General features: G+C 47.8%; 26 protein-coding genes across 26 annotated transcripts; 13 read left to right on the top strand and 13 right to left on the bottom strand.

Moving 5' to 3' along the window:
• Positions 1–29: 29 nt before the first annotated feature.
• On the top strand, positions 30–623 carry OGAPHI_000293 (uncharacterized protein; the record flags this gene model as incomplete). Its single annotated transcript, XM_046203873.1, has 1 exon — positions 30–623. One exon carries the CDS (start codon positions 30–32, stop codon positions 621–623), a length of 594 nt encoding a protein of 197 aa, XP_046064766.1.
• A 34-nt stretch (positions 624–657) lies between these two features.
• OGAPHI_000294 (uncharacterized protein) lies at positions 658–1,692 on the bottom strand (the record flags this gene model as incomplete). Its single annotated transcript, XM_046203884.1, has 1 exon — positions 658–1,692. The coding sequence occupies one exon, from the start codon at positions 1,690–1,692 to the stop codon at positions 658–660; it is 1,035 nt and encodes a 344-aa protein (XP_046064767.1).
• Positions 1,412–1,780, top strand: OGAPHI_000295 (uncharacterized protein; the record flags this gene model as incomplete). Its single annotated transcript, XM_046203895.1, has 1 exon — positions 1,412–1,780. The coding sequence occupies one exon, from the start codon at positions 1,412–1,414 to the stop codon at positions 1,778–1,780; it is 369 nt and encodes a 122-aa protein (XP_046064768.1).
• Positions 1,781–2,027: 247 nt separating this feature from the next.
• Positions 2,028–3,893, top strand: OGAPHI_000296 (uncharacterized protein; the record flags this gene model as incomplete). Its single annotated transcript, XM_046203906.1, has 1 exon — positions 2,028–3,893. One exon carries the CDS (start codon positions 2,028–2,030, stop codon positions 3,891–3,893), a length of 1,866 nt encoding a protein of 621 aa, XP_046064769.1.
• Positions 2,372–3,505, bottom strand: OGAPHI_000297 (uncharacterized protein; the record flags this gene model as incomplete). The annotated part of the gene is made up of 2 exons (XM_046203917.1): positions 2,372–2,826; positions 3,421–3,505. The coding sequence occupies 2 exons, from the start codon at positions 3,503–3,505 to the stop codon at positions 2,372–2,374; spliced, it is 540 nt and encodes a 179-aa protein (XP_046064770.1).
• Positions 3,894–3,921: 28 nt separating the features above from the next.
• OGAPHI_000298 (uncharacterized protein) lies at positions 3,922–4,740 on the bottom strand (the record flags this gene model as incomplete). The annotated part of the gene is made up of 1 exon (XM_046203929.1): positions 3,922–4,740. One exon carries the CDS (start codon positions 4,738–4,740, stop codon positions 3,922–3,924), a length of 819 nt encoding a protein of 272 aa, XP_046064771.1.
• Positions 4,451–4,786, top strand: OGAPHI_000299 (uncharacterized protein; the record flags this gene model as incomplete). Its single annotated transcript, XM_046203940.1, has 1 exon — positions 4,451–4,786. The coding sequence occupies one exon, from the start codon at positions 4,451–4,453 to the stop codon at positions 4,784–4,786; it is 336 nt and encodes a 111-aa protein (XP_046064772.1).
• Positions 4,787–4,790: 4 nt separating this feature from the next.
• On the bottom strand, positions 4,791–6,719 carry OGAPHI_000300 (uncharacterized protein; the record flags this gene model as incomplete). The annotated part of the gene is made up of 1 exon (XM_046203951.1): positions 4,791–6,719. The coding sequence occupies one exon, from the start codon at positions 6,717–6,719 to the stop codon at positions 4,791–4,793; it is 1,929 nt and encodes a 642-aa protein (XP_046064773.1).
• OGAPHI_000301 (uncharacterized protein) lies at positions 4,843–5,052 on the top strand (the record flags this gene model as incomplete). The annotated part of the gene is made up of 1 exon (XM_046203962.1): positions 4,843–5,052. The coding sequence occupies one exon, from the start codon at positions 4,843–4,845 to the stop codon at positions 5,050–5,052; it is 210 nt and encodes a 69-aa protein (XP_046064774.1).
• On the top strand, positions 6,572–7,617 carry OGAPHI_000302 (uncharacterized protein; the record flags this gene model as incomplete). Its single annotated transcript, XM_046203973.1, has 2 exons — positions 6,572–6,595; positions 6,850–7,617. 2 exons carry the CDS (start codon positions 6,572–6,574, stop codon positions 7,615–7,617), a joined length of 792 nt encoding a protein of 263 aa, XP_046064775.1.
• Positions 7,618–7,632: 15 nt separating this feature from the next.
• On the bottom strand, positions 7,633–9,396 carry OGAPHI_000303 (uncharacterized protein; the record flags this gene model as incomplete). Its single annotated transcript, XM_046203984.1, has 1 exon — positions 7,633–9,396. One exon carries the CDS (start codon positions 9,394–9,396, stop codon positions 7,633–7,635), a length of 1,764 nt encoding a protein of 587 aa, XP_046064776.1.
• Positions 9,397–9,743: 347 nt separating this feature from the next.
• OGAPHI_000304 (uncharacterized protein) lies at positions 9,744–11,720 on the top strand (the record flags this gene model as incomplete). Its single annotated transcript, XM_046203995.1, has 1 exon — positions 9,744–11,720. One exon carries the CDS (start codon positions 9,744–9,746, stop codon positions 11,718–11,720), a length of 1,977 nt encoding a protein of 658 aa, XP_046064777.1.
• A 31-nt stretch (positions 11,721–11,751) lies between these two features.
• On the bottom strand, positions 11,752–13,554 carry OGAPHI_000305 (uncharacterized protein; the record flags this gene model as incomplete). Its single annotated transcript, XM_046204006.1, has 1 exon — positions 11,752–13,554. The coding sequence occupies one exon, from the start codon at positions 13,552–13,554 to the stop codon at positions 11,752–11,754; it is 1,803 nt and encodes a 600-aa protein (XP_046064778.1).
• On the top strand, positions 12,449–12,871 carry OGAPHI_000306 (uncharacterized protein; the record flags this gene model as incomplete). The annotated part of the gene is made up of 1 exon (XM_046204017.1): positions 12,449–12,871. One exon carries the CDS (start codon positions 12,449–12,451, stop codon positions 12,869–12,871), a length of 423 nt encoding a protein of 140 aa, XP_046064779.1.
• A 409-nt stretch (positions 13,555–13,963) lies between the features above and the next one.
• On the bottom strand, positions 13,964–14,329 carry OGAPHI_000307 (uncharacterized protein; the record flags this gene model as incomplete). Its single annotated transcript, XM_046204028.1, has 1 exon — positions 13,964–14,329. One exon carries the CDS (start codon positions 14,327–14,329, stop codon positions 13,964–13,966), a length of 366 nt encoding a protein of 121 aa, XP_046064780.1.
• A 336-nt stretch (positions 14,330–14,665) lies between these two features.
• Positions 14,666–15,278, bottom strand: OGAPHI_000308 (uncharacterized protein; the record flags this gene model as incomplete). The annotated part of the gene is made up of 2 exons (XM_046204040.1): positions 14,666–15,108; positions 15,209–15,278. 2 exons carry the CDS (start codon positions 15,276–15,278, stop codon positions 14,666–14,668), a joined length of 513 nt encoding a protein of 170 aa, XP_046064781.1.
• OGAPHI_000309 (uncharacterized protein) lies at positions 14,681–15,076 on the top strand (the record flags this gene model as incomplete). Its single annotated transcript, XM_046204051.1, has 1 exon — positions 14,681–15,076. The coding sequence occupies one exon, from the start codon at positions 14,681–14,683 to the stop codon at positions 15,074–15,076; it is 396 nt and encodes a 131-aa protein (XP_046064782.1).
• A 514-nt stretch (positions 15,279–15,792) lies between the features above and the next one.
• On the bottom strand, positions 15,793–17,397 carry OGAPHI_000310 (uncharacterized protein; the record flags this gene model as incomplete). The annotated part of the gene is made up of 2 exons (XM_046204062.1): positions 15,793–17,173; positions 17,234–17,397. 2 exons carry the CDS (start codon positions 17,395–17,397, stop codon positions 15,793–15,795), a joined length of 1,545 nt encoding a protein of 514 aa, XP_046064783.1.
• Positions 16,754–17,530, top strand: OGAPHI_000311 (uncharacterized protein; the record flags this gene model as incomplete). The annotated part of the gene is made up of 1 exon (XM_046204073.1): positions 16,754–17,530. One exon carries the CDS (start codon positions 16,754–16,756, stop codon positions 17,528–17,530), a length of 777 nt encoding a protein of 258 aa, XP_046064784.1.
• A 354-nt stretch (positions 17,531–17,884) lies between these two features.
• On the bottom strand, positions 17,885–18,355 carry OGAPHI_000312 (uncharacterized protein; the record flags this gene model as incomplete). The annotated part of the gene is made up of 1 exon (XM_046204084.1): positions 17,885–18,355. The coding sequence occupies one exon, from the start codon at positions 18,353–18,355 to the stop codon at positions 17,885–17,887; it is 471 nt and encodes a 156-aa protein (XP_046064785.1).
• A 364-nt stretch (positions 18,356–18,719) lies between these two features.
• Positions 18,720–21,305, bottom strand: OGAPHI_000313 (uncharacterized protein; the record flags this gene model as incomplete). Its single annotated transcript, XM_046204095.1, has 1 exon — positions 18,720–21,305. The coding sequence occupies one exon, from the start codon at positions 21,303–21,305 to the stop codon at positions 18,720–18,722; it is 2,586 nt and encodes an 861-aa protein (XP_046064786.1).
• Positions 21,030–22,031, top strand: OGAPHI_000314 (uncharacterized protein; the record flags this gene model as incomplete). Its single annotated transcript, XM_046204106.1, has 2 exons — positions 21,030–21,254; positions 21,798–22,031. 2 exons carry the CDS (start codon positions 21,030–21,032, stop codon positions 22,029–22,031), a joined length of 459 nt encoding a protein of 152 aa, XP_046064787.1.
• Positions 22,032–22,311: 280 nt separating this feature from the next.
• OGAPHI_000315 (uncharacterized protein) lies at positions 22,312–24,252 on the top strand (the record flags this gene model as incomplete). The annotated part of the gene is made up of 3 exons (XM_046204117.1): positions 22,312–22,408; positions 22,532–23,169; positions 23,713–24,252. 3 exons carry the CDS (start codon positions 22,312–22,314, stop codon positions 24,250–24,252), a joined length of 1,275 nt encoding a protein of 424 aa, XP_046064788.1.
• OGAPHI_000316 (uncharacterized protein) lies at positions 22,528–23,277 on the bottom strand (the record flags this gene model as incomplete). The annotated part of the gene is made up of 1 exon (XM_046204128.1): positions 22,528–23,277. One exon carries the CDS (start codon positions 23,275–23,277, stop codon positions 22,528–22,530), a length of 750 nt encoding a protein of 249 aa, XP_046064789.1.
• Positions 23,496–25,364, bottom strand: OGAPHI_000317 (uncharacterized protein; the record flags this gene model as incomplete). The annotated part of the gene is made up of 1 exon (XM_046204139.1): positions 23,496–25,364. One exon carries the CDS (start codon positions 25,362–25,364, stop codon positions 23,496–23,498), a length of 1,869 nt encoding a protein of 622 aa, XP_046064790.1.
• On the top strand, positions 25,114–25,380 carry OGAPHI_000318 (uncharacterized protein; the record flags this gene model as incomplete). Its single annotated transcript, XM_046204151.1, has 1 exon — positions 25,114–25,380. One exon carries the CDS (start codon positions 25,114–25,116, stop codon positions 25,378–25,380), a length of 267 nt encoding a protein of 88 aa, XP_046064791.1.
• Between the last annotated feature and the right edge of the window lie 24 nt (positions 25,381–25,404).

A 25,404-nucleotide genomic window follows, 5' to 3' on the forward strand; every position in this document is an offset into this window, starting at 1 on the left:
TACAGCACAACAACTTTTGATATCGCATAATGTCTGGGTCCGCATCATATCTCACGCTGACCGCGGCGTTGGTGGTTGGCGGCTATATGCTGTTCAATGGCTCAGGAGAAGTGTTTAATGTGGGAGAATATCTGGAAAACATATCGCCATACATGTGGGCCACTCTTGGAATAGGTTCCTGTATTGGTTTCTCGGTTGTTGGTGCGGCCTGGGGAATTTTTATCACGGGCTCCTCGATTCTCGGTGCCGGTGTTAAGGCCCCTCGAATCACCACCAAGAACCTGATCTCCATTATTTTCTGTGAGGTCGTTGCCATCTACGGTCTCATCATGGCCATTGTGTTCTCGTCGAAATTGACGGTTGTGGATTCGGTCTCCATTCTCTCGAAAGAGAACCTTTACACTGGTTACTCCCTGTTCTGGGCAGGTCTCACTGTGGGATTGAGCAATCTCATTTGTGGAGTTGCTGTCGGTGTCACTGGTTCCACCGCAGCCATTTCAGATGCTGCCGACTCCAGCTTGTTCGTTAAAATCCTGGTTATTGAGATTTTCGGATCCGTGCTGGGACTGTTTGGTCTCATTGTGGGACTACTGATGGCCGCAAAGGCGGCCGACTTTTCATAGTTGAAAAACAGATACGTTGAAATCTATCTAAAATCTATAGATGTTCCACTGTAGCTCCATTCTGGGCGGGCTGTAGCAGCTTCCAAACACATTCAACTTTCTCCTGCTTGAACCGTTCAATAATGGCCTCAGCAATCTGGTCAAAGTTCTCGGTCGCGAGACACAGTATCGTTGGCCCTGCTCCACTCAGACAGATACCAAGCAGTCCCTCGTGCGTTTGCGGGGTGAACCCAGAAAGGATCTCGGTCAAGCCAGGAATCAAACTCTTACGGTACGGTTGGTGTAGCTTGTCCTGCATCGAGTTGTAGATCAGCTGTGGATCGGGCTGTGCTGCTCCAACGGCGGTGGTGAGCACCGCCAATCTCTGGAGATTGAAAATGACGTCCTGCTTGGAGTACTCTGCCGGGAGCACGCGACGACTGTCGGAGGTGGCCACCTCGAATTGTGGGATGATAGCTATGCATTTGATTGCTGGGTTCCAGTTGTATTTCACGTGAGTGCCGATATTTAATGGAGCCTTGTCGGTGGTACCATGTGGCGCAAGCATGTCGGAAAGAGGCTGGTGAACCAAAGCAGTCTCCCTCGGGGTCAGTTCTCTGAGATAAGAACCAACAAATCCACCCATCATGGCAGCGGTTATATTGTCTGGATGGCGCTCAATCATCAGACAGTAATCTAGGCAACGTTGTTTGGAGAACCCAAGTTTTCCAACAGCGTTCGCTAGCAGCACACCAGCCACAACGGCAGCACCAGAAGAGCCTAATCCTCTACCCAGCGGGATAGGGTTAATGACATGGACTTGGGTAACTTTAGGGAACTCGGCCACTCCGTTGCAACGGAGAACAAACAATGCAGTTTTGGTAATGAGGTTTTTGCCAGATTCCAGTGGAACGTTTTCGCTTCCGTCACCTTCGTACGACAACAAACAGTTGGCAGAATCAGTTGTTGAAAGACTTGAGTCCACAGCCACTTCTAGAGTCAGGAAAAGGTCGAGACCTATTCCCAGCACGTCGAATCCTGGACCGATATTGGCCGAGGAGGCTGGAACACGAATGATAAACTTATCCATATTGAAGGAAAATTTTTCAACGTGCAAACGAAACACGAATGACGGGGGCAGGAAACGTGTAACGTTCAAGAGGGGGAACCGCTACTAGTTACGTGTATTTAGTGTATTTTATGTTGTAGATTGTAAGTTTCTGCGCTAAACAGAAAGTTTACGCGCCTAATCAACTAAAGCAACCAGATCAGAATCTCCAGAGACCCTTATCGCGTGCAAACTGGCAGACAAATTTTGTAAGAATTTGTTTATTTGTTTCTGCAAATATATAATAGACTCGCACTGGACCCCCCACTTTAGTCATTCCTTATCATATGTTCATTGTGTGCTCTTGATTTGCAATCATGGAAACTCGTAACGTATCAAAAGGATCAAAAGGATCTAGGAAATCCACGCAAGAGGAGTTATTAGCTGCATCTCATGCCGTGGAACAAGAACTCAACGCAGTGAAGGCGTTGAAGCGGCTATCGATAGGAAACAGCTTGAACTACGATCCAGACCTTCCCTTCAATGAAGCGGAAAAGCAGGATTTTGATATCATTGACATACACAACGACAAAGAAAATGAGACACCTTCGGCCGACGATGATCTGGACCAAGAGAACGTGATTTTGGACTCCAACAAGTTCATGTGGGTGCCTGCGACCGCGCACCCTCAGCTAGCCCCTGATAAGTTCAGAAAACACGTTCAGGCAACCGTGGACGAAATTACTTCAAAGCTCCAGCGCTCCTCTTCCTCGCGTTCATCATTGTCGTACGAATCCCGTGACCCTGGCTCCAACTCTGAGTGGTCAACGGAACCACAGATATCCGAGCATGGGCTTGGTAGGAAACCGTCTATTAAACAGCTCACCGCAGAGCTGGCTTCGTTGTCCCAAATGGCCGGTCTGGACGACACCGACGCGGTTACTTTGGCCCGGACATTGTCATCATCATCGCGGCGAATAAAGGAGAATCTGGACTTTGAGTCGTCATTAACCCGTGCGTCGTCCACCTCCAGCGCAGAATCCGATCTGAGCACGCCCGGTACACAATTAAAGAGATCAAAATGGACAAGATATAGAAAAGGGTCCAAATCGTCACGGTCCTCTCCGAACACATCTCCGAATCTTACGAGATCTGAACCGTCACCATTTTCCGCCACTAAAACAGAAACAACACCATTTTCCGCAAATTACAGGCCAGAGAGTCTTCCTCCCGCGGCTGGGAAGGTACCTAAGAGCTCGCTCCCCCCTGTTCCTGTGGAAAAGAATTCTCCTTTACCGCCTCTACCTACAGAAAAAAGCCCACCAGCACCTGCATCGCCTGTGAAATCGCCCCCTTCGACCCCAGACAATCACGAGGAGCGCAAGTCAGGCCGCAAGTCAAGCTGGACTTGGCTAGGTGGCAAGGACAAAGAACGGGATAAATATGAGTCCAAAACGGAGAAAGAACGTTCACCACCAAACCATACTCGGAATAGACACGGAACTGCCGTCGATGTCAGTCCGGTGGAAAGCCCACAGTCTATTCTACCCTCTCCGCCTCATGAACCTGAAAAGGAAAAAGAGAAAGAGAAGAAGAGTCTGAGTGGATTCTTCAAACTTAAAAAGGACAAAATCAAACCATTAGAGAAATCAACAATCACAGAACTTTCTTCGGACTCTGACAATGAAAGCATTACTGACAAACGACTAGTTAATTACAGGAAGAAGAAAGAAGGGGTCCAAACCGAGTCGGAACTTCCTGTCCAACAACCTCGACCTTCATTAGAAAGAAATGAAGCCTCGCCTGAAGATTCGCCTATTAACGCTGTTTCCGAGACGATCAAGCAAACTCTCATGTCCCAGAAACGGAATCAGAAACCGAACCAGCCTCTGAAGATGACAGACTCTGCTTTTGGGTTCCCTCTTCCTCCAATTTCTCCATCCACCCTCGTGATGTTGAATCACAGATACCCTATACATGTGGAGCGAGCAGTTTACCGTTTGAGTCACCTAAAGCTGTCCGATCCTAAACGTCCGCTGTACCAACAGGTTCTTTTGAGTAACTTCATGTATGCTTACTTGAACCTGGTGAATCACACGTTGTTCTTACAGCAGCAACAGGAAGAGATTCTCACTCAGCAACAGCAGGTCGACGAAGATCAATTTGGCGAGTCTGTCGATGAATATGCATTCAATGACGTTTACGGAAGCGGGTATAACGAAGAGCTGGTTTATGAACATTAAGTGGCATATTTATTAAGAAGCATGTGAATTACAAGTCATTACCCTGTAGCCAGTAGGAGAACTTGGTGTAGAAGTACCAAATTCCAAAGCATGACAGTGAATAGTATGTCGTTTTCCACCAAACGTGCCCATCAACAGCAAGCAATGGAAATCCCATAAAGTTGCACCAAGCGTGTGCTGCCACGCATGGCCAAATAGAGTTGGATCTCACAAAAATAAGGTTGGCTAAAATACCAAAAAATGTAGTATATGCAGTTCGGAATAAAGTTCCCAGTACTAAGGGAGCCATTGGTTGTGGGCGCTCAATCCTGGCGTCTAATGCGTGGGTGATGTGGGCGAGACCGAAAAACAGTGGGGTGAAATATATTATTTCTGAGTGGGGAGATGACAGCCATGGTCCATAGAGGCCCATGAGACACGATCTGTATGTCAATTCTTCAGTCAGCGGAGCTGCAACCAGATTGCGAAAAGTTTGCCAGAACTGAGTAGCTGACCAGTCTTCTTCGATCGAATCAATTCCCCATGATAAATATTCTGCAATTGATCCGTTGAAAAGTATGACAAAAAGTTTGAGAACAGTCCAGATATCCTTAAATGTGGATCTTCCTATACTCAATCCCATGTACCCCAATGCCTCCGAGTACGACGACGCCTGTTTTGTGACTGAAACCATCAATACTGGTGTCAGTAGCAGTGATACCATTGTAGAAATTGACACTCGTAGCAACCGCGATTTGATCACAACAACAGAATCACGGTTCCCTCTAATCGGCTTGATGTATAGAACCAGCACATACAACGATGTCACTGCGAAGGAGCACCAGAATGTCGATGTTTTTGGATCCATCTGCTGTTTCGATTTGGATATATTTATTTTTTGGTGGCAGGTGTAAGTAGTCACCTCTCACCAACTATAGACTTTCGTAAATACCATACAGAAACAATCACCATGAACCCAACGGCACTGGAACCAATCACAAATGGATTAATGATGTTCTCTGTGTCCGCTGGTTCAGGCTCCAGTCCTGCCGTGGCACTGCGTGGCTCTGCAGCAGAGTTCACCAAATGTACAAGAAGCTCAGTTAACGACGATGCCCAGCTCGAAGAGATATGCAAAGGCGCAGGTAAAAATAGCGCGCGTGTATATGTTTCTGGTTGAATGTCGCATCTCTGTTGTTGACGATCAAGATCCGCCTTGAGAGCAACGAAAACCATTGGAATACGATCCAGGTTAGGATAAGCTTGGCGGAGCTCAATTAGGTGTTGGAACGACTCGGGATCAGACGAGTCATAGGCAAGACAAAGCACATCACATGTATCCAGTTTGCGAGAGTTCTCCAAAATGGCTGGTTCAAGCTCTCCAAGTTCTTCGAGAATTAAGTAACATTGTTTTCCTCCAATCAACTCGACATTGTTAACTGCAACGTTTCGCTGGATTGTTGGAGAGTGAAAGTCGCTGTAGTGCCTTCCGAGGAATGATTCCATCAAAGATGTTTTGCCACAACCTGGTGCACCCAGAACGAAACAGTTGAAAACAGTTCTATCGGAGACACCTCCCCTATATAAACGGTTGTTGCGTTTCTTCATTTTCCTAGACTTGGTGATTCTCAAAGCGGTAGTCGTACTTGATACTTTCCCATTGGCAGATTTGTCTTCGTAGCCAAAATATCCCAGGTAGGCCAAGGTGACTTTATAATCGAGGAAGGTGGTCATGGACCACTGTGCCAGCCATCCCTGAAGAGTAACATAGTCCTGCTCGTTGCAAACCACAGTTCGAGGAAAGTTTGATTCCTGCCACGATCTCGGAACTCCCGGTGTGGGATAGAATAACTGGGTCAGTTCATCATCGTTCAATCCACCATCATTGTCCTTGTCAAACAACAGAAACAAGTCGACCAAGAATTTGTAGCCCTTTGGAGATAATTCGACACTCGATCCAACAGGAACGTCCAGCTTGGGATACAGTATCTTGTCGTCGATAGATAAAGAATCAGTGTAGTGGTAAGCTCTGAGGATGCCCCATATAGTTTCATGACGGCCGGACTCGGCATAGAGCTTATTTAAAGCTAGAAACCCTTCCTCGGATATTCCTGCATCAGTGGCAGTTCCAGGAAGGGCAGAGTTCAAAGTACTTTTCAATGAGGTTAGTTCGTGAATGTCCATTGACTTGTGGAAGCACTTCTGTTGCAGTTGCAAAAACTCTGAGTCGTTCAAAAGGCCATCCTGATCCTTGTCACAAAGGTAGAAAACTCTTGTTAGTGCGTTTATGGCGAGTGGTTTCAGGTTACTCTCTTTGTAATCGTACAATGGGGCGATTGGGTGCGTGACAGCTCTTTGACAGAGATAAAATGCCTGGTTGACGTTATAGTTATCCTTTGCACTGCATCGAACACATGCTTCTATTTCTTTGAACTCTTTTAACAAAGGTATGAACTGCTCATTGAGAACCGTCTCGCTCTCATCGGGTAATTGGTCAAGGTCGGATTTGTTGTTGCATAGCACAACAGGCAGATTCACCCCCATTGATCTGAACATCGGGATCCAGTACAGAGATATCCGTTCGTATGTGTAGTGGTCAGAAAATACAAGCCATATCACGTCCGACAGCCGGATCTGGTCCTGGACGCTACTCATATCGGACGATAAAGTATCTATCAAGACACTTGATTTGGGGGAGTATGGAGACCCTGAAAAATCTTTGGGTATATTAATCGGCGGGATAACATGCTGAATGTTTGGAACAAACGTCTCCTTGACAAGCGTAGTGATCAAGCTGCTTTTCCCCACTCCTTCGTCTCCACAAATGACTACTCGTATAGAGTCCATAATTTTATCCTCAAGTATAAATATTTACCTTTACTGACCCGAAACTGGGTGGCATAAATTTCGAAGGCAAAAAAAATAAGTTAACTAACAAATGGTAAGTAAGACTAGGCACGGTGAAACTGACTATTAGACATCCATTGGTACTGGTTACGACTTGTCAAACTCGATCTTCTCACCGGACGGTAGAAATTTCCAGGTGGAGTACGCCTCGAAGGCTGTTGAGAATGCCGGAACGTCGGTGGGGATCCGTTGCAAGGACGGTATTGTGCTGGCCACCGAAAAGATCATTACGTCAAAATTGTTGGCTCCAGGCAAGAACAAGCGTATCCAAACTATAGATAGACATGTGGGCGTTGTTTATTCGGGATTAATACCTGACGGTAGACACTTTGTGAACCGTGGTCGCGATGAAGCCAAATCATTCAAATCGTTGTACAAAGAGCCAATTGGTGTTCCAGGACTGATAGATCGTCTTGGATACTACGTCCAGGCTTACACCTGCTACAATTCTGTCAGACCGTTTGGTATCAATGCCATCATCGGTGGAGTTGATGACGATGGCGCACATCTGTACATGGTGGAACCAAGTGGAACATACTGGGGATACTACGGTACAGCCACAGGAAAGGGCAGACAGACTGCCAAGAGCGAGTTGGAAAAGCTAGATTTGCCTAATATTACAGCTAAGGACGCCGTCAAGGAGGCCGCAAGAATCATATACTTGGCACACGAAGACAACAAAGACAAGGACTTTGAGCTGGAGGTGACATGGGTTAGCAAAAGTGAAACTGGCGGCGTTCACGAGTTTGTGCCGCACGATCTATTACAAGAGGCCATCAAGTACGCCGAGGAAGAAGGCGAAGAGGGAGAAAGTTCCGACGACGAAATGCAGGATTAAATATTAGAAATGGCTCTATTGTCGTAATTTTCTATTTTCACGTTCCAGCTCTTGAAACCGCTTCTCTGACTGTTTCCTTTCAAAAGCGAGCGTTTCTTCAGCTTTTTTCCATCTTTTGGTAAGTTCTTCTATGCGTAGTCTTAGCGATTCGTCTCCGACAGGCTTTTCTATAGAGACCTGTTTGCTCAGCTCTCCATGGTCGGCCACAATGGTGCGCACTGCAGCCAGGTCGTATTCCAAAATGGTCTCCCGTAGTTTCATGGTGTCTGTGTCGTCCAGCCGGAGCTCGTCGCGGTTTGCAAGTTGCAAAATCTTTGCAGCTGCCTCCTTGATAGACTTTTTGTCCAAAATGTCGCTCAGGATTTGGATAAGGTGAGTTTGGAAGTTCACATCGCTTGTGAGGTAGTCGTTCCACTTCTGATTGGCAACGGACGCGTAATTTTTCTGTTTAGCAAGTTGCTGTGAGAGTTCGTCTATTTTGTAATTAAGCTTGATTTTTTCAGAGTTGATCTGTCGTTGTTTGATGAGCGACAATTCGAGATCTTTCTTGAGGGCAGAGAGCTCAGCTGAATCAACTGACTGGTCAGATTTCTCCACCTTGTTCTGCTGGAGTTCGTTAAACTTGGTCTCGAGCGTGTCTTTCTCCTGTCGTAGTTGCTCTATTTGCTGAGTAGCTAGTTGATGTGACTGTTCCAGTTCTTGGTAGGAAACGTCCTTGATGTTCAACTTTTCTTCAATTCCCCGGTAAGACTTCAGCTGTTCTTCAAGCTGCTTGATGACGGCCTTGTCTGAGGTCTCCGTCTCTATTTTCAATTGTTCTAACTGTTTCTCTAAATCTCTTGATTTCGCGAGCTCGCTTTCGACGGCCTTCAGTCTATTGAGTTCCAGCATCAATTGGCTGTTTTCCGTAAGCAATTTCTCGTTCTCTTGTTGCAACACAGCCTGTTCCGCTGAAGGGAGATCATCGTCCCGAGGAGACTTGGAATTTGACTCCAGCTGGCCAACAAGCCGTTCGGTTTCCAGTCCAATGGTGCGTAATTTCGCTCCCAGTCCACCCTGCTTGGCATTCCTGATCACGCTCGGGACAGCTTTGCCTTCCTCGAGAACGCCCAGTATATCGTCCGCGACTCTCTTCCACTCCTGGTGGTCGCGTTGCAACACGTCCAGCTGGCCCTGCAGTCCCTCGAAAGCAGATACCAGATCGTCCAGTTGTTTCTTCAAATGTTCCTGTTCGCGCTCAGACTCGTCCTGATTGAACTGCCGGTGCAAGAACTCCATCGCAGAGCTCTCCTCGCCGTATCTCTCCAACAGCAGTTCTTTTTGGAGTCGCAACTGTATTCTGCAATCAGTGAGCTCTTTCCGTAAAACATCAACCTCGTTGTATCCAGACGCCGACTTCGACCCACTGGACACTCTGGGATTGGTATCGAGTCCTCGCCAGGTGTTTTTGATGGTGAAATTGGGAATTGGAAGGATATTCAATGTTTTGTCGATATCGAGCTGCTCCTGCTGATCATCCTCGTCCGAAGACCCATTGGGTGATCCTGCGAGCTTCGCACGGAGTATCTCGACGCTCTGGAGTCGCGCTGCACGTCGCGACCGGCGAGCACTCGCATCTCTGGACCACGAACGCAACGGGCTGCCATTGGCTGTATACGGCGAGGTGGTCAGATCGTAGCTTCCATAGTCGGCCGTTGTGGGAACGCTCCGCGTCGGGGTGTCTGAAAACACTTCTTTCTCCGAATCATCGGACTCTCCATATTGAGTCTCCAAATTCATGTCGCGAACACGAAATTTAATAAGAAATATTTTATTGTGGGGCGCAAAATAAAAATATTTTACGAAGGGACAATAGCAGATTAGAGCCCGGCGCATTTTAATCTATCGAACGGCTGATTTATTCTGGAAGGTTCCCATTGAAGATATGCTTAGAGTTTCCTTTAGGGTCCAATCTGACCCTGAAGTCAAAGCGGGACCCGTTTGCAATGCTAATTAGGTGCGGGCTTAGTAATTATACTCTGATAGCTTCTCGCATCTGGCTTACTCATAGCTGCAGGTGAAAAGTTAGTCACATGTATATTTAGTTCGAATATAAATAGCAGACTAAAGGACGGGCTTTGATTATCATGGAAAACGATAACGAGAACGATTTCTACGAGGACGTGCTTCCGTCCTTTGAGATGCACAACTTCATGTTTAATCGGAGTATCTATGATACCGAGGATATCAGACAGTCCAGTCTGCCCCAGTATGATGAACTCCGATCCTGTCCTAATGCTCAAGCTGCAGCCACAACGGAGGAGCAGTTTTCGCCTCTTGAGAGGCCCGAACTTCTTGTGTTGAACAACTTGGAGTCATTGCAAACCATCAGTTTGCCGCTGAAGGTTTCCATCACAATGACCAAAAAATTCCCGGTGTTCGGTCAACCGTACGAGGAGGAATCGCCATTGCGGTGTTTCCAGCCAGGTGAGATGGTTATGGGCTGGGTCTCTGTCGAGAATACCAGTCAGGAACCAATTCCTTTCGAAATGTTCCTTGTTTCATTAGAAGGTAACATAACGGTTCCCATCTCTGGAGATCGCACCAGTGCCAAATTACACCAACGTACATTTTTGAGGACCTATGATATCAGCGCCTGTTATCATCATGGGAGTATCAATCCTACCCCTTTTGTGATAAGCAGATGCATGATGGTCGACCCTTTTGACCATGCCAATTTTGGGTTCCCGCCTGACCAGATGCTGCTACCAGGAGTGACACACAAAAAGTTCTTTGCCTTCAGGCTACCGAATCATGTGCTGGACACTGCGTGTGACCACGAACTTGTGGAACATCTTTATTGTCCACCCACTTACGGAGTGGATCCGGTGGCTCACGGTGGCAAAGCCCTGGAACTTAGGGTGAACGAAGCGCTTGGCTACGGCAGACTGGATGCAAAAGGGTCTCCGATAGTTACGAACGACTCCAACGACAGAGGTCAGTCTGTGTCGTACTCAATCAACCTTCGTATACTAGGAAGACCTCTGGACTCTTACAAGAAGTTCTATAAGCAGGACACGACTCATGACTACAAATTCATCGTGCTTAAGGACATGTCTCACCAGTTCCGGTTCACAAACCGGGAAATCCCCGAAGTTTACGATATCTCCAGCCTTCAATCTCAGGTAGAGAAGGTGGAGAGCGAGATTAACGATTTAATGGCCAAATTGGAAGAACGGGGCAGACTAATTGAGATCGGAGTTACTGATCCAAAAGAATTGGACAGAATCATTGCAGACAAATATGACGCGAAAAAGACCATCGAGCCCGCTATAAACCAGCCTCTTCCACCTCCATCGGCAGCTCACAAGGTGAAGCTTGGCAAACGGTTCCTAAAGTCGGATGCAGACTTCGAGGTGCTTATTGGCAGCGACCCAACCACCACCGTGTCTTCGTTCGGGCCTGAACCACTCGAACGGATAGCTCTTCTGCACTCAAAATCCAGCACAAGTTCCAAGGCCAGTGTTTCGTCGAGACAAGTGTCCCGCAATTCTTCGCTTTTCGATGCTACCAGTGACCCTACGCTACCAACAGAGGTCGATTCTGAGCTCCACAATTTGAGTATCAGCTTGAGAACAAGCGAGGGCTATCTCCCTCATAATGTGTCCGTCAAGTTGACTTTGAAAGTTATTAATATCCATTCCAGCTACGCAATCCCGCTGGTCTTTAATCAGAATGTTCCTGGCGACTTCTACTCGCCGCAGGCGTTCCTAAAAATGAACAGGAAATTTGAGCACTATTTACAGCAGCTACGCGACCTTGCTTCCAAGACCGATCAACGTGTTCCCAAGCGTCTTTACGAGAACCTTCTTTGTCTCAATGGACTTAGATACAGAGAAAAGAACTACGAGTTTTTCGAAAAACAGCAGATCCAGCTCGAATGGAACAAGACCGACTCTGGACATGAAGCCATTGCTCAGATCCCAGTCCTTTTCAGTAAGGACAAGGTGAGAACTTACAATTTGCTTCCAAGCTTCCAGAACTGCTATCTCGTGAGACAGTACATGATTGGAGTGAAAATCGGCAACAACGAAACAATTAATGTTCCAATCAGAGTGACATGAATTAATAACGTTATAAGTGATGTAAATGATTTTATTCTTGTTGGTTCTTTTTCACAGCAGTGTTCAAGAAATCGTCGCCGTACCATATATCGACCGAATTGTCAAATAGAATTTCGTGGTAGGACGACGAAGTGTTCATAAGATCGACTAGCAGTTGGTCCACCGGCTGGATTTGGCCGTTTGATTCGCTCAATGAGATCTCCAGGATCGCATCATCTATAGTTTTGAAAACCTCTGCACAGCGCTTGGCAAAATACCAGTTTTCGCCAAACCCGTTCAGAATCTCCACACATAAATGGATGTCTGTTTTGGATTCAACAAGGTCGATCGACCAATGGCATAAGCAGTAGAGAATTGTAGTACAAGTTGTCAAAAACCTGTACAAAGTGATCCAGTTCAATGGTAGCAGATTTGATGTGTAGAGTGTGTATGTGAAGGACAAGTTTTGAAGACAAGCTCTTCCTAGAACGTCCAGGTTGTTCAGGGCAGGCTTCGGGAACAGATATGAAGGACGGTACAACAGCATCAGCAGATGGTAATATCTCGCAGAAAACCATGCTGTTGACTCTAAGAACGAAATATTCCCCTTCTGTCGCGATGACGACGACAAAAGACGGGACTTGTTGTACCATTTCTCAATGTCCTGTCGAATCTCGTTAAGAATCTCATTTTTCTCCTCCTCAGAAGAACATTTCTCGGATGCACGCACGCAATGGACGCGGCTGAGTATGATTCCCTCGATTCTTCTCATCTCGATGATGTTGCGGGTGACTTTCAAACTATCTGGGCCTTCATCGTACATTGGCTCGGGCAACGGGACGTTGATGTCGTCGTCTTGGATCGCAACGGGGCGTCCAAAGCTGATCGAGATCAATCGATCCATATTGAACACAGCCCAGAAAAGACGATGTCTCATTTCGATCTGGGTCGAGCTCATTTTTCTAGCTTCCACGTCTCTAATTTTGCGATTCAATCCCAGGGAGACAGCAAGTCGTGTCAGCACCCCAACAATAGACCACGAATACAGGCCTTTGGGATCGAAAAAGGAGTATATTCCTAGCAACACCAAAGAACGCACGCTGGATACGTCTTGGAAAGAAACAGCGGAAGTTAGCAAACTCATGGATTTGGACGAAAACATTTTGGAATAACCCTTATTCTTTTCAATCACGCCAGCACGTTCCAGAGTGGTGCATCCGATGGCCATGATCATATTGACCTCGAAGTAAAAAGATGGTTCCATTTTGCCTCTTGTTTGGAAAAACGTTTCGAAGTCAAGCGCAAGCACCTTGTCCATGAACTCCTTTTCGTTCAAAATCGGATAAGTTCGGTTGTTGTGATCCAAATAGGCCTTTATAAATTGCAACGCTAATGGTTTATCGATTACCAAAAGCTCGAGTGGGGGTGTGGGGGTCTTGTTGCCCATGACGGTGTGAACCAGATTCGAGTGAATCATGTCGATGGAGGGGTCATGATCAAACTTACGTGATTCGGGCTCTATGGACTCAGACATTCCCCGGGAAGTAGAACTTCGGCCAACCAAAGTTTGCAATGGCACGGATTTTTGCGTTAGAGGGGGTAATACAGGGGTCTGAAATTGTTGTTGTTGTAATGTCGGTAGAAACTTTTGTGATGGTGCCGGCAAATACTGGGGGGCTGGTGTATAGGGTTGTTGTCCGGCATAGGCAACGGCCTCTTTTGGGGCTGTCCCATAGACACCGTTCAATCGCTGGAACAATGGCTGGTTGTCGGAGGGTCGGGATAAGATCGGGGGAAGACCGTCTCTTTGCGGGTTGGAGGAAGGAACGCTGGGTTGGATAAACCTGTCCAGCATGTGTTCAGAGCTTTGTCTTCGGTTCTTTCGTTCGACATAGGTACACGTTTCGTTGTTCTTGGCACAGTTTGCACATGCCGGATATTCTTTGGTACAACGTTTTTTTAGCCGACGACATCTGATACAGGCATACGGGTTTCGGTTTGGGTGTTTATCAATCTTGGTTTCAGTTGTAGAAGAGGGAATGTTCATTGAGACGACTGCCAATCAAAAAATTGCTCGTCGTTTTCCTGAAGGGTGTTTGTTTAGAAATCCTTAATTTTATTTCAACTTACTAAGTCCGCTCCACCGCTCGCCGCACGGAATTTTTCCATTTGACAGGCGGACATTTTTGGTGTGAGGGTGCGAGGAGTGGCTCAAATTATTCACTATAGATCAATTGTTTAGAATCTACTCACACATTAGATATTTACAACTGTCCGAAGGTCTTAAGACCGCAGTACCAGAAGTATCCGTAAGCGTCTTCCTCGACAGCTTTGAAAGTGATGGTGCAGCCTTTCTTGAAGTACAACACGTCACCTCTCTTTGGCAGCACCTTGGTACCTTCCTCGTCGGAGATCTCAACAGTGCCCTTGATATCAAGCACAATCTTCATTTCGTCGTACGTATAGGTGTAAACCAATGGTTCTCCAGAAACCTGCTTGAAGAAACCCGCCGTGATTTGGGACTCTGCTGGTGCAGACGATGACATCAGATCCTCGAGGTACGAGGTCGGTCCGACGGAAGCAGGAAGCTTGTCGTAACCATCAGCTTTAGCGATGTGCTTCATAGGCATTTTTGGTGAGGTATGATATCTAACTAGCGGCTAACCATTGGATTTAAATAGTGATCCTGTTATCAAGCTCAGTATTCCCTTATTTGGAAAATTATTCCGGCGATAAGTGATTTAGGCAACACAAAGAGCTCGATATCTCAATTGATGGGAGAAGAGATCAGAGTCAGGTATTGTGACCCTACGATCATGATTAAGGAGATACTGTGCTTTGTATGGTTGGTTTCCAACAATTATTACAGTTTTTCAGACTGAGTTGTGTTTCGTATTTTTTAACCCAATTAGGAGTATTTGATAGCGTCTGTATTTCAGTAATCGTATAAATAGTCACTTTGCACCCTACCTGAGAGTATCATGCCTCTTTTCCACAAGTCCCACACCGAGAACGGTTACTCCGTCAAGCCAACTGCCATTCCTGCTCCAGGAAACAACGCATTCTTGTCGGACACCTTCACCTCTGATGCCCCAACCGATAAGCAAATCTCTTGCGGTTTCTACAGACAGGAGGCTGGAGAGGCATTGGTTTACCCTTACGACTATGACGAGATGAAGATCAACGTCGAGGTCCACGGAAAGTTCACCATCAGCGATGAGACTGGAGCTTCCTACAACATCACCCCTGGTGACACCCTCTACTTCCCAAAGGGATGCACCATCACCTTCAAGGTTGAGGGTACTGACACTGTTCCTGAGTCCGAGGCTTACGCTTTGAACTTCTTTTGCGGTCTGAGACCAAATGGAGCTGCTTAATCGTTTTTTAAAGGCTGTGTAAAAAGAAAATCCTCTAAGAAAATATAAAGATTAATTTGTTCCTCCAGTTACTACTAGTAAAATGCCAATAATAGAGAGAGCGCCACCCAGAAGAGGGGTGTTGTCCCTTACGCAACTTGCACGGATCAAATGTGTGCAGAACGCGCATCTCATCAACGATATCGGCCTGGCCCCATACCATCTTGTCGAGCCGATCCTAAAGAAGAAAACGGCCAAGTCGCTCAAGCTGATCGAACAGCAGTCTCCGCAGATTGTTGCTTACTCGGACCCCCTGTGGCAGTCACTGATCAGACGGGATTTTGGGGAACGCCCTTGTGAGCTGGTGACTGTTAAAAACGGCCGCAAGACCAAAATCCCTGGCCGCGAGCTGTACGACAAATACGCTGCCGAGCGTGAGACCCAGCGTCGCACAGCGGCACAGAACCTCAAACAAATAACAAAAAACTTGACGATGGAGCGCAACAGAAACAAGGTCAAAAGTGTTGATCACGTGATCACCCCGAAAAGCGTGCGACGGTCTGTTGCGGTGCAGCAACAGCATCGACCCAAAAGCACGCTCTTACAGCGGGCCAGGCATCAGAATAAGCTGCGCGCGCAGTTTCTTGGCCAGCTGCCGAAAAAGAAGTGATCTCTTTGTATAGAGCGATAGAATGATAATGCATGTTTTATATTTCCAGTAGTGTACATTTTGGCCGTTAAACAGGGTTCTGTTTGCGTCTTTTGGTCTGTCTATAAGGCGTGGCATCTTGCTTGTTCTTTGACTCCAGCGAGTTGTCCAGCAAGTTGTCGTCTCCGCTGATGGCGACCACTTGTTTGTACGATTTGATCCTCAGACGTCCAGCCAGTAAAGCTTTCAAAGGCCAGTCCTTGAACACCTGTTGGCTGCGGTTGCTGTCGAGGCCAAACAAAACCAGCAAGTTTGCAATGTCTGTATAGTTGCGCAACGGCCTTGCGCTAGCTGCTCCACTCGAGCACACGAGTCCGCGCAGTCTTGATGCTCTGAACAGTTGCTTCATGTTGGCAATGGCCATAGCACGAGTGGTTGTATTAGTATCAACCAGGTCTGAGTACTTGATCTCGAAGTAAGTACCCTTTTCGGTGGCGGATCCGATGGTTTTGTGTTTCAAATAGCACGGCAGCTTGTTTGCCAAGTCTAGCGAAATTAGATCCACCTCCATGTTCACTATACAGGCTGTAAGGGCCTTTTCCGAGTGGGGCTCAATCGCGACGAGATCAAACGCGTTCTGGAACTTGGTCACCGTCTGCATCTGTGACGCGTCGTCCACAACCAAGGTCACACGAGTAAACAGCTTGAGCCGGCATTCAAACTCGCGGAACAGCGATACATCGATGGGGTTTATCTGTGCAGGGATCTTTTGGCTTTGTCGCACGCGGAAGTTGAGAGCAATGTGCGTGTATCCGAGCTCCTCCAACACGGCGAGTCTGTTCTTGAGCTCATTCAGCTGCGCGGGCGTCACAGGCGAGTCATAGCTGTCCTGGGGCCACAGAACGTTGATATCACAAATCATTAGCACACAAGCCGTGGAAATAATTTTTTTCCAATCTGCGCCGCCGGGGCCTGTCGTGGCTGGTGTGGCAAATTTGCCACTCAATTTACGTATAAATACAGAGCGTGTGCTGATCTTGCAGACATCAATGACAACCACTAAAGACGAGTCGTTGCTGGACATCGGGCGGCTCTGCTCGGTGTGCCAGCGGGTAGACTTTCTGCCGTTCACATGTCCGCACTGTTCTGTGTCGTTCTGCACCGACCACAGAACCAACTTCAACGAACACGAATGTAAAGCTCTAAAGCTCAAGAAACAAACTACAATTTCCACGCCAGTGCCATCCACCATCAAATCAAGCTCGCTGTTTCCCGACCTTGACAAGATCCGCAAACAAGCTGAGCTCGACAGAAAGCCAAAACAGACCCTAGCTACGTCATCGGACTCTGCTGCTTTGCAGAAACTCAAGTCGTTCATCTCGTTCCACAAATCCAAGTCGAAACCATTGTTCCGGCTGAAAAAGTCCACTCCCGCATCGCGAATGGTGGAGTTGGCAAAGATGAAAAATCTGGCTGTCGGAGATGTCAAGATCTCCGGATCGGAGCGTGTTCACATTTGGGTCCAGTACGTCCCTGACGAGTCCAAATTCGGAAACGCGGAGCTGACAGAACGTAAGGCATTGTTTGTCTCAAAATCGTGGCCCGTGGGGAGGTTGCTAGATTTCGCGTCGACAGCAATGAAGATCAAGAACGATAACAATAGAACCACAGAAAGCATCAAGAAACTCACCATCTTCCGACATCGGCGAGACGGAGAGTCTTCGGAAGAGGAGTATATTTACGTTCCCGCAAATGGCAGGGTTGTGAAAGAAATTTCCGATGGAGACATTGTATACATAGTGCGGGGGGCAGACGTCACTAAATAGATCTTTTGAAACCACGTGACCCCGCTTTGGCACTAAAAATTTTTCATATACCCTGTGTTTACTTTTTTCGAGAACATATTTCGGGGCGCCACATATGCAGCCGAAGCGCGTTTGACAAATTTCTCTGCAGGAAAGTGACTCGGTGGGGGTTTAGTGAGGTAATGAGTTAATTAAAATTAATAACTATATGCTTGTAAACTATGCTAATGGTAATCCTTATGCTTTGGTAGAGGGGAGCTCCAACAGAGCGTCCACGATTTTGTGGTATATGAAAAATCCTGTTTTTCCGTCATGACTTTTGAAATGAAAATGTGAAACTGTAAAATGCAAATTTTAGCGATGCAATTGACATGTTCAGTGGAACGAAAGCCACCTTCTGTAATTTTCTGAGGCAGGCGTGAGCAGATCACTCACGTTTTGGGCGGAGAATCTGTTTACCTGTGTTCTTGGTTCATAAACGTTGGTAGTAGCAGAAGGCTTTGTAGCATTCAGATCCAGTCTATTTGAGTCCAAATCATTGTGGAAAGACACGCTCGAGAGCATAGGAGATTCGTAGCTGAGGTCCTTGGCAGCCGGCGACTTAACAAGAGACGCCGTGTTTCTGGCCACCGGCACGTAGTTGTATTGCGGTGTGAGAATAGGAGATATAATGGTGGGTATCGAGTTAAAGTTTTGTGAAGGGGCAGACTGCACTGAGGAGCAGCTGGAAAGAGTAGGCGAGGCCGTCACCTGCTGATCTGCCACTTTACACTCTTCCGAACAGTAGACAGAGTTGTTAGCACAGATCTTCTCGCAAACTAAGCAATAATCGTTGAAGGCCGACATTATAAGTGAAAACTTTTGTTAACTTTTTCGAAACTCCACTTTATCGGACTATTTATACTTTAGAGCACGTTTTATATAAAAATTTATGCCCCTCCCTAGCCACGCAATATTTACTAAGGTGATTCATTGCTGTCACATTTTTTTCGGTAATAGTCATTATGGAGAAAAAAATTTTCTTCCAGCGCGGTCCAGAGCCACCACCATCAGCCACAATTAGACCGTAAAGCCCGCAAATCCCGTAAAAGCCTCGCGGTAGAAAAAACTTCACCACGCGGTTGGCCTGGAGGCCAGACTTGTTTCCCGGTCTAGAAAAATCTTAGCTACAGTGGTGGTTACATAAGCTCTATTTTTATATATGTTGGGTCTAGGTCTTTTTTGATCTGCGCTTGACACGAGTTGCAATTGAGCCTCCAACAGACTCGGCTTGTTGCACCTCCTTGAGGATCTTGTCGTATTGCGGCGAGTCGATCGCCAATTGCTGAGCGCTTTTTGTGATTGGCTTCTCTGGCTCTGTTTTTGCAATTAAAATGTTGGATAATACCTCAAGTAACAAAATAAAGAGCGAATTTAAGATCGCCAGACAATAGTTGGAGATTGTCAGCCCAATCCCCAGCCACGAGCCTTCTGTCTTGACCAGGAAGAAGAAGTTGAGTGAAAGTAAATCGCTCAATGAGATGATCAATGACGAAATGCTGAAAATGATCAGGTGTAGCCGCACGTTCATTAGCCCGAGTCCAACGCTCAACAGAACGTATGGGATGATCAATTTTAACATCAGTAGTGCGCCCATCGGGAAGGGGTCAAACACCGGTAGCAACCGGTACACAGAGTCCAGCGAAAAGGTGGAAATCGATGCAATGTTACCTGTGCCAAAGAATGCAATCTGTAGGAAGAAGAATCCGATGATTGCGACCCGGAGCAGCTGGGTCCATTTGGACGTGTGTGAGGTCATTTGTGCCTCGACCTCGATCCACTGGAAAACGAGCCCGGAGAAGAGCACGTAGAACAACGTCTCGAACGAGATCGTCAGAATGATGAATGTTGGCGAGAAGGTGAGGAAGATGATGAGGTAGCGCGTTTTGTAGTCAGACTCCTGGCCAAAGTGGTGCAAGGTTGGCAGTAAAAATAGTGACACCACTAAATTGGCCCACCCCAGGATCTGCGCATCTTTCGGTAATCCGTTCCTGTTTTGCAATGACACAACCGCTTTAGATGTGGAGTACAGCGACAATGCGACAAGGACAAGCTGCACAATCACCAATTTCTTCGTGTAGGAACTGAATTTTAGAGCTGCGAGTGAAATTGCTCCAACCAGAAGCACTAGCACTGCTCCAGCCGCAATCAGCTGCAGGTCTTCCGACTTAACCGGGTTTTGCGCCGGGAAAAGGGACAGCAAACAGCAGGTGAGTGCCCACGACAGTTTCTGTAGTTTGTTCACGTTACCCAAAACGAGCGGGTACAGTCCGAGAACCACAAACATCCCCACAAAAATTTCTCTATTGGTAAATCCGATCGTGATGCACTCAAAAAACCCAACAATTCCGGCAACCACCCCGATTATGAACCATCTGCTGTGTCCTTTGAAGAACTTGAGGATCCCGAAAAGCAGAGTGTACCGTTCCTCAACGATCTCGTGCCAGAAGAAGAGCGGGAAGGCCAGGTAGAAGTAGTAGTTGGCCGGAGAGTTTTGATAATACAGGATGTAGGACAACGAGGAGCCGATGGTTAGGAACACAACGTGGTTGATCGTCTTCCCGACAGCTCCGTCGTACTTGGTTGCAGACTCCTTTAAAACGTAGAGCCGGAAAAAAATCATCAATGAGTAGATGATCCATCCAACAAAGCCAGAGGTGACGATGCTTCTTAGCAAAAGCCAGTTGTACTTTTGCAGGTAGTTCAGACCTTGAAGCGAAGTTTTGATGAACTCCTCGATGAGAACCACAGCCGGCTGTTCGGCAGTGATGTTTCCGGCGGCAATTGAGTCGATCAGCTGTTCGATTTCTTTCTCGTACTCGGAATTCGATTTCTTTTCGAATCCGGCAAACGGCTTGAAATCAAACTGGCTCGATGAAACCTCGGACAGTTTCACCAGGTACTGTTCATGGATGCTCAGCGCATTGCGGTAGAGGCCCTTGATCTTGTCGATCTCTGGAACGTCCAGGAACCCAATAGGGAGCTCTCCGACCGAATTGGCCGGATAATTCACACCAATAAGAAACGACATCAACGAGGCAATGTCTGCCTGTTTCACATCGTGTCTCTTGACTGTGTCAAGGCCCCAGGTGCTCATTTCCTCGGCCTCTTCTTTCAAATAGCTATTTTCGGAGGCAGGAATTCGAATAGGCTTTTTGCAGCCTGCTCCCCAGCAAATGAGCGGGGTACGCGTGTTGTCAGGGTGTCCATCACCATGGGACCCGAAATCGCTCATTCCGTGGTCTGCAGTGAACACAAATGCGGTGTCTGAGTCTCCAAAGAATTTGTTCACTTTTGGCACCAGTTCCTTGATCTTCCGGTCGGTGTACTGGATATTGTCGTAGTATTCTTTCGAGTACGGTCTGTATCCGTGTCCGGAAGTGTCCGTTCCTAGAAGATGGAGGAAAAACACGTTTTTGTCCTGTCTGATCTGGGCATTTAGTTTGGCGTCTTTCGTAGAGTTTTGAAAAAGCTCGTCCAGATGGTCGAACACAAACCGGTCCAGCTCAATGGACGACGTGGTAAAATCCTCAAACTCGTGGCCGTACATCCAGGTATCAATTCTGTCTGGATCGGACGCTCCGTCCGCAAACATGGGGAGGATATCTGGAGACCCGAACGAGTAAGTGTGGGCAGATTGGTTGAAAACCGAGTCGAAATCGACCGGGTTCTCTTTCCAGCCCTTGGTGACGGCACTGACATCCTCGTAGAAGCCTGCGATCATGGCCACGTGCCCGGGCCGTGACTCGGTTGGCATTCTCGTGTGCGAGATCCCGTACGTGGCCTCGTTTTCCACGAGCGAGTGCAGATAAGGAGCCAAGAAATCTGTTTCCCCGGAGGAAGGATGGTAGATCTTCCCAAGAGTCTTATCTGCGCGCTGTCCGTCGCCCACTATGAGGAAGAGCCGTTTTGCGGGCGCGTTTTCCGTGCTAAGGTGGTGCTTCATGCCATGGACCAGGGGACTCACAAAGTAGATGTCAAAGATCGACCAGAGATACAGGAGGTGGAAGAGAACGCCCACCAGCAGCAGGATCTTTCTCTTGGAGCTGTTTTTGGTTAGCATGTTGATGGAAACCGCAATAACCTTTTTTCGTGTTGTTTATAACCGGGGACGATCGACTAGGAAAAATTTCAGACTAGGCGTTCAAAGTGGGCAATACAAGAAAAGTTGACCAAGTAAATTACCATGGTTTCTCAAGAATTTACCGACAAAGTACGTATGCGCAGGCAGTTGGCGAGCTAACGACAGGCTGCTTCGGTCCAGAATATGGCCAAGAGACCCAACGACGACGAGTTGTTGCAATTGTACGGACTGTACAAGCAAGCCACTGTGGGCGACAACACCACCGACAAGCCGGGTGTGTTTGATTTCAAGGGCAAGTACAAGTGGGAGGCTTGGAAGAATCTTGAGGGCACCTCGCAGGAGGACGCCGAGAAGAAGTACATTTCGTTGGTGGACGAATTGCTTGCTAAATACAACTAAGTAGTTTAATCCGAGTGTTGTTTAGGAGCCGGTGGGGCAGATATTCTCTTTGCGAAATCCACCATCATGACGGTGGGGATCACAAATGTGGGGAAGTAGAGCCCCAGTAGATTGAGTTTCTCGCCTGGCATGAGACCGTGCGACTCGCTCTCCACGTACACGTACAGCAGGCAGCACAGCGTGGTGAAGGCAGCATTGAACCCGTACAGCATCAGGTACGGGTGCAATTGGCGGGTGAACGTGTGATTTTTCAAATAGTGCACCACGGCAACCAGGAAAAATGGCAGCTGGAACACAAGCTCAAACACCACAAAGAACTGCAGCCACAGCGGCGTGGTCTTGGCCAGAAAGTCGTTATTCTGTGTGCAATGGAAGTTGTACAGCTGTCTCTGAACATCGAACTGCCACGCGTCAGGAAGCGCAAACGTCGAGTCTACAAGAACAGTGATGGGGATATGAACCAAAAAATATCCAAAATAAAATTCGTCCAGCATATTTAGATAGGAGCAGTGAAACCGTTGCTGGCAAACAAGTTCTGTCCAGTCATCCAGTGTCCGTCCTTTGCCAAAAAAACGATAATTGGAACAATGTCAGAAACTTCAGTCAGTCTGCCATACGAGCTCTGGGTCTTGAAAAATTCGACACGTTCCTTAGTCTCCTGGCCGTACAAGAATGGGGTGTCCATTGGGCCTGGCGACACACAGTTGAACGAGATCTTGCGGGTGGTCTCCTTGGAAAGAGTCTTGCACATCAGGTGGACACCGGCCTTGGCAGCCTGGTACAGGGAGTAACCTGGGGTGTATGCTGCCAAAAGCGAGGTGGTGAGCATGATCACGGATCCCTCGTCGGCGACCTTGTTGGCGGCCTCTCTGAGGAACAGGAAGGCAGACTTGGTGTTGACGTCGAACATGGTGTTGTACTCGTCCAAGGTGGTCTCGGCAAGAGGCTTTCTCAGAACCATACCAACGTTGTTAATGGCATAGTCGATTTTGCCGAGCTTGGAAATAGTGGAGTCGAAAATGTTCTTTGCATCCTTCTCAGAGGTCAGATCACCGTCAAGCACAAGTGTCTTGATCTTGTAGTCGGACTCGAGCTCAGAAGCGAACTTGGTGATGGCCTCCTTCTCCTTAGCAGAGTGGTAGTGCAGAGCAAGGTCGCTGCCGTTCTTGGCAAAGGCAATTGCGGTTTGCTTTCCCAAGTTCTTGTTTGCGCCGGTGATGAGTGTGGTTTTTCCTTTAAAAGACATGTTTAATTGATAGTTGGAAATTGGTGCCTGGGCACCCCTTAAATAATCTATGTGGAAGCAACCTGACAGCCGGAGTTAAATCCAGTTCCAGAGTGCAAGACTCAATTTAAGGATTTAACAGCCGACTGGAGTTTAGCTGGATTGGCGGCGTGCGAAACTCAAGTCCTGGATTTAAAGTTGGGTTGCAAAGCTTAAATGAATTTTAAACAGATACACACCTAGTTACCATACAGCGCCTCTTTTCTCTTTGCGACCGAGTCGGAGCCGTGTAGTTTGATTAACTCCGGTAGCTGATCTTTTTCGCGGAGCATTTTGTCGTGGTCCGAGGTCCAGAACCCGGCATAGTTGTTGAGAATCAGCTCGTCGTTCCGGATGTAGTTGAGGATCGCCTCCATAAACAGGTCCAGGCGTCCGCACGAGCAGTCGAACCAATAGTTGAGCCAGCCCATTGACAGGCCGACCTTCTCGTTCAGGACCTTGAACAGGTCGAACGACGTGGTGATCGTGGACCCGAACGTGGCAAAGATCTGTTCGATCTGCACACACGTCTCGTCCACGTTGATCAGCGACTTGTTCTTAAGCGGCTCGGGCTCCTCCTTCTTGAGCTCCTCGAACAAAAAATTGTTTTCACCCTCCAAAGGAGGTAGCGCGTCGAACTTGCTCAAGTCGTCGTCCAGAGCCTTGATCTCGTCCTCGTTTGCGTCCTCAAACAAGTTGGCCGACGCAGCTTCGTCTTCGGCACGCTTGTCTTTCTCGGACTTTGGCTCAGGACTGTCCTCCTTCTTAGCAGCGTTCTCCTCTGTCTCCTTTCTCTCCACAGACACTCTTGCCAGAGCCTCGATACGGTCCAGACTAGGCACCAAATCGTTCTTCTCGTCGAGCTTGATCCGCTTGGCTTCCTTGGCTTCCTTGGCTCTCGAACTCAGGTTCTTCATTGGCTGCGGAGAAACGTTCTTGGCCACGCACTCCTCGTAGTACTTAATGTACTCCTCCAGTCCGTACTTGGAAGCAAACTTCCTGTACCGGTCTCTCCAGGACATGGCGCTGTGTCTTGGGAACTTGCCAACCAGCTCGGTGAACACCGATTCTGGGATGCTGTTTCCGTCCAGCTTACGCTTCTTGGCGTATTGGTCCATATTTTCCTTAAAGTGCAGGATGTGTTTACACAGCTCATAGTCCTCCTCGGCCGTGTACTGCGACTTGAGCAGGTTAGGCAGGTCCTTCACCTTGATTGGTTCGTTGGTCTGCGGGTCCAGCACAAGCTTGTTAGTTTGCGGATCCACTTGATACACGTACTCGAGCTTGTCGGAGAGAATCTTGCGGAATCTGAACCGGATCGAGTTGCCTGTGTGGCCGCTAAGAAGCGGCAGCTGTGCGATTCTGGCGAAAAAGCTGTGCGTGGACCGCAAGTTTGGGTTTCTTCTGATAAGGTCCAAAATTGCCTCGTCTTCTGCCTTGGTGAACTTCATCGACCGCTTCTTCTGCGCGGAAGCCGGACTCATGGACAGACTCGTGACAGCGGCGTCGATCGTCGAGCCCACATCGTCTTCTGCCTTGGCCAGCCCAACTTTGGCCAGGTCGCCGATGTTGATGTCGAGGTTCTGTGGCAGCTGGGGCGGTCTGCGGATCTTGAACTCGTTCAAATCCGGCAAGACGCGGTCTCTCTGCGCGGCATACACAAAATCAAACGAATAAACAGGAACATTCACGCTCAGCCCCACATCCGACACGGATTGCGCGAGATATATGCCCTGGGTATTGTCTTCCCCCACCACAACTCCTCCGAGCTCCTCAATGATGTTCTGAATCTCTGAGGCGGCAGAGGACGTGCCCAAAATGATAAACTTCTGGCCCAAAAGAACCTGGCCCAAAGGCGAGTGCGAAAGAGTCGGGTCCACAAGCGAATCGGGAGCCTTGATAGAGGAGGTGGACTCGTCTGTCTTGTCCAACCCCTCAACCAAGTTGTTGATGAGGTGCTCGTCTTCCAACACCGTGTGGGGCGACTTGTCCCCCTGTTCGGCCTTGATGGCGGCCGAGGCCGTCGCAGACGCGGACTCTATTGAGGACTCTGCTCCGTGGGTAGCCATCCCCAAAATTTCCTAGCTGCTGGTGTTTTGATGTTTTCAG

Source organism: Ogataea philodendri (genome assembly GCF_020536065.1).
Source record: "Ogataea philodendri strain CBS6075 chromosome Unknown scaffold9, whole genome shotgun sequence".
Classification (NCBI taxonomy): domain Eukaryota; kingdom Fungi; phylum Ascomycota; class Pichiomycetes; order Pichiales; family Pichiaceae; genus Ogataea; species Ogataea philodendri.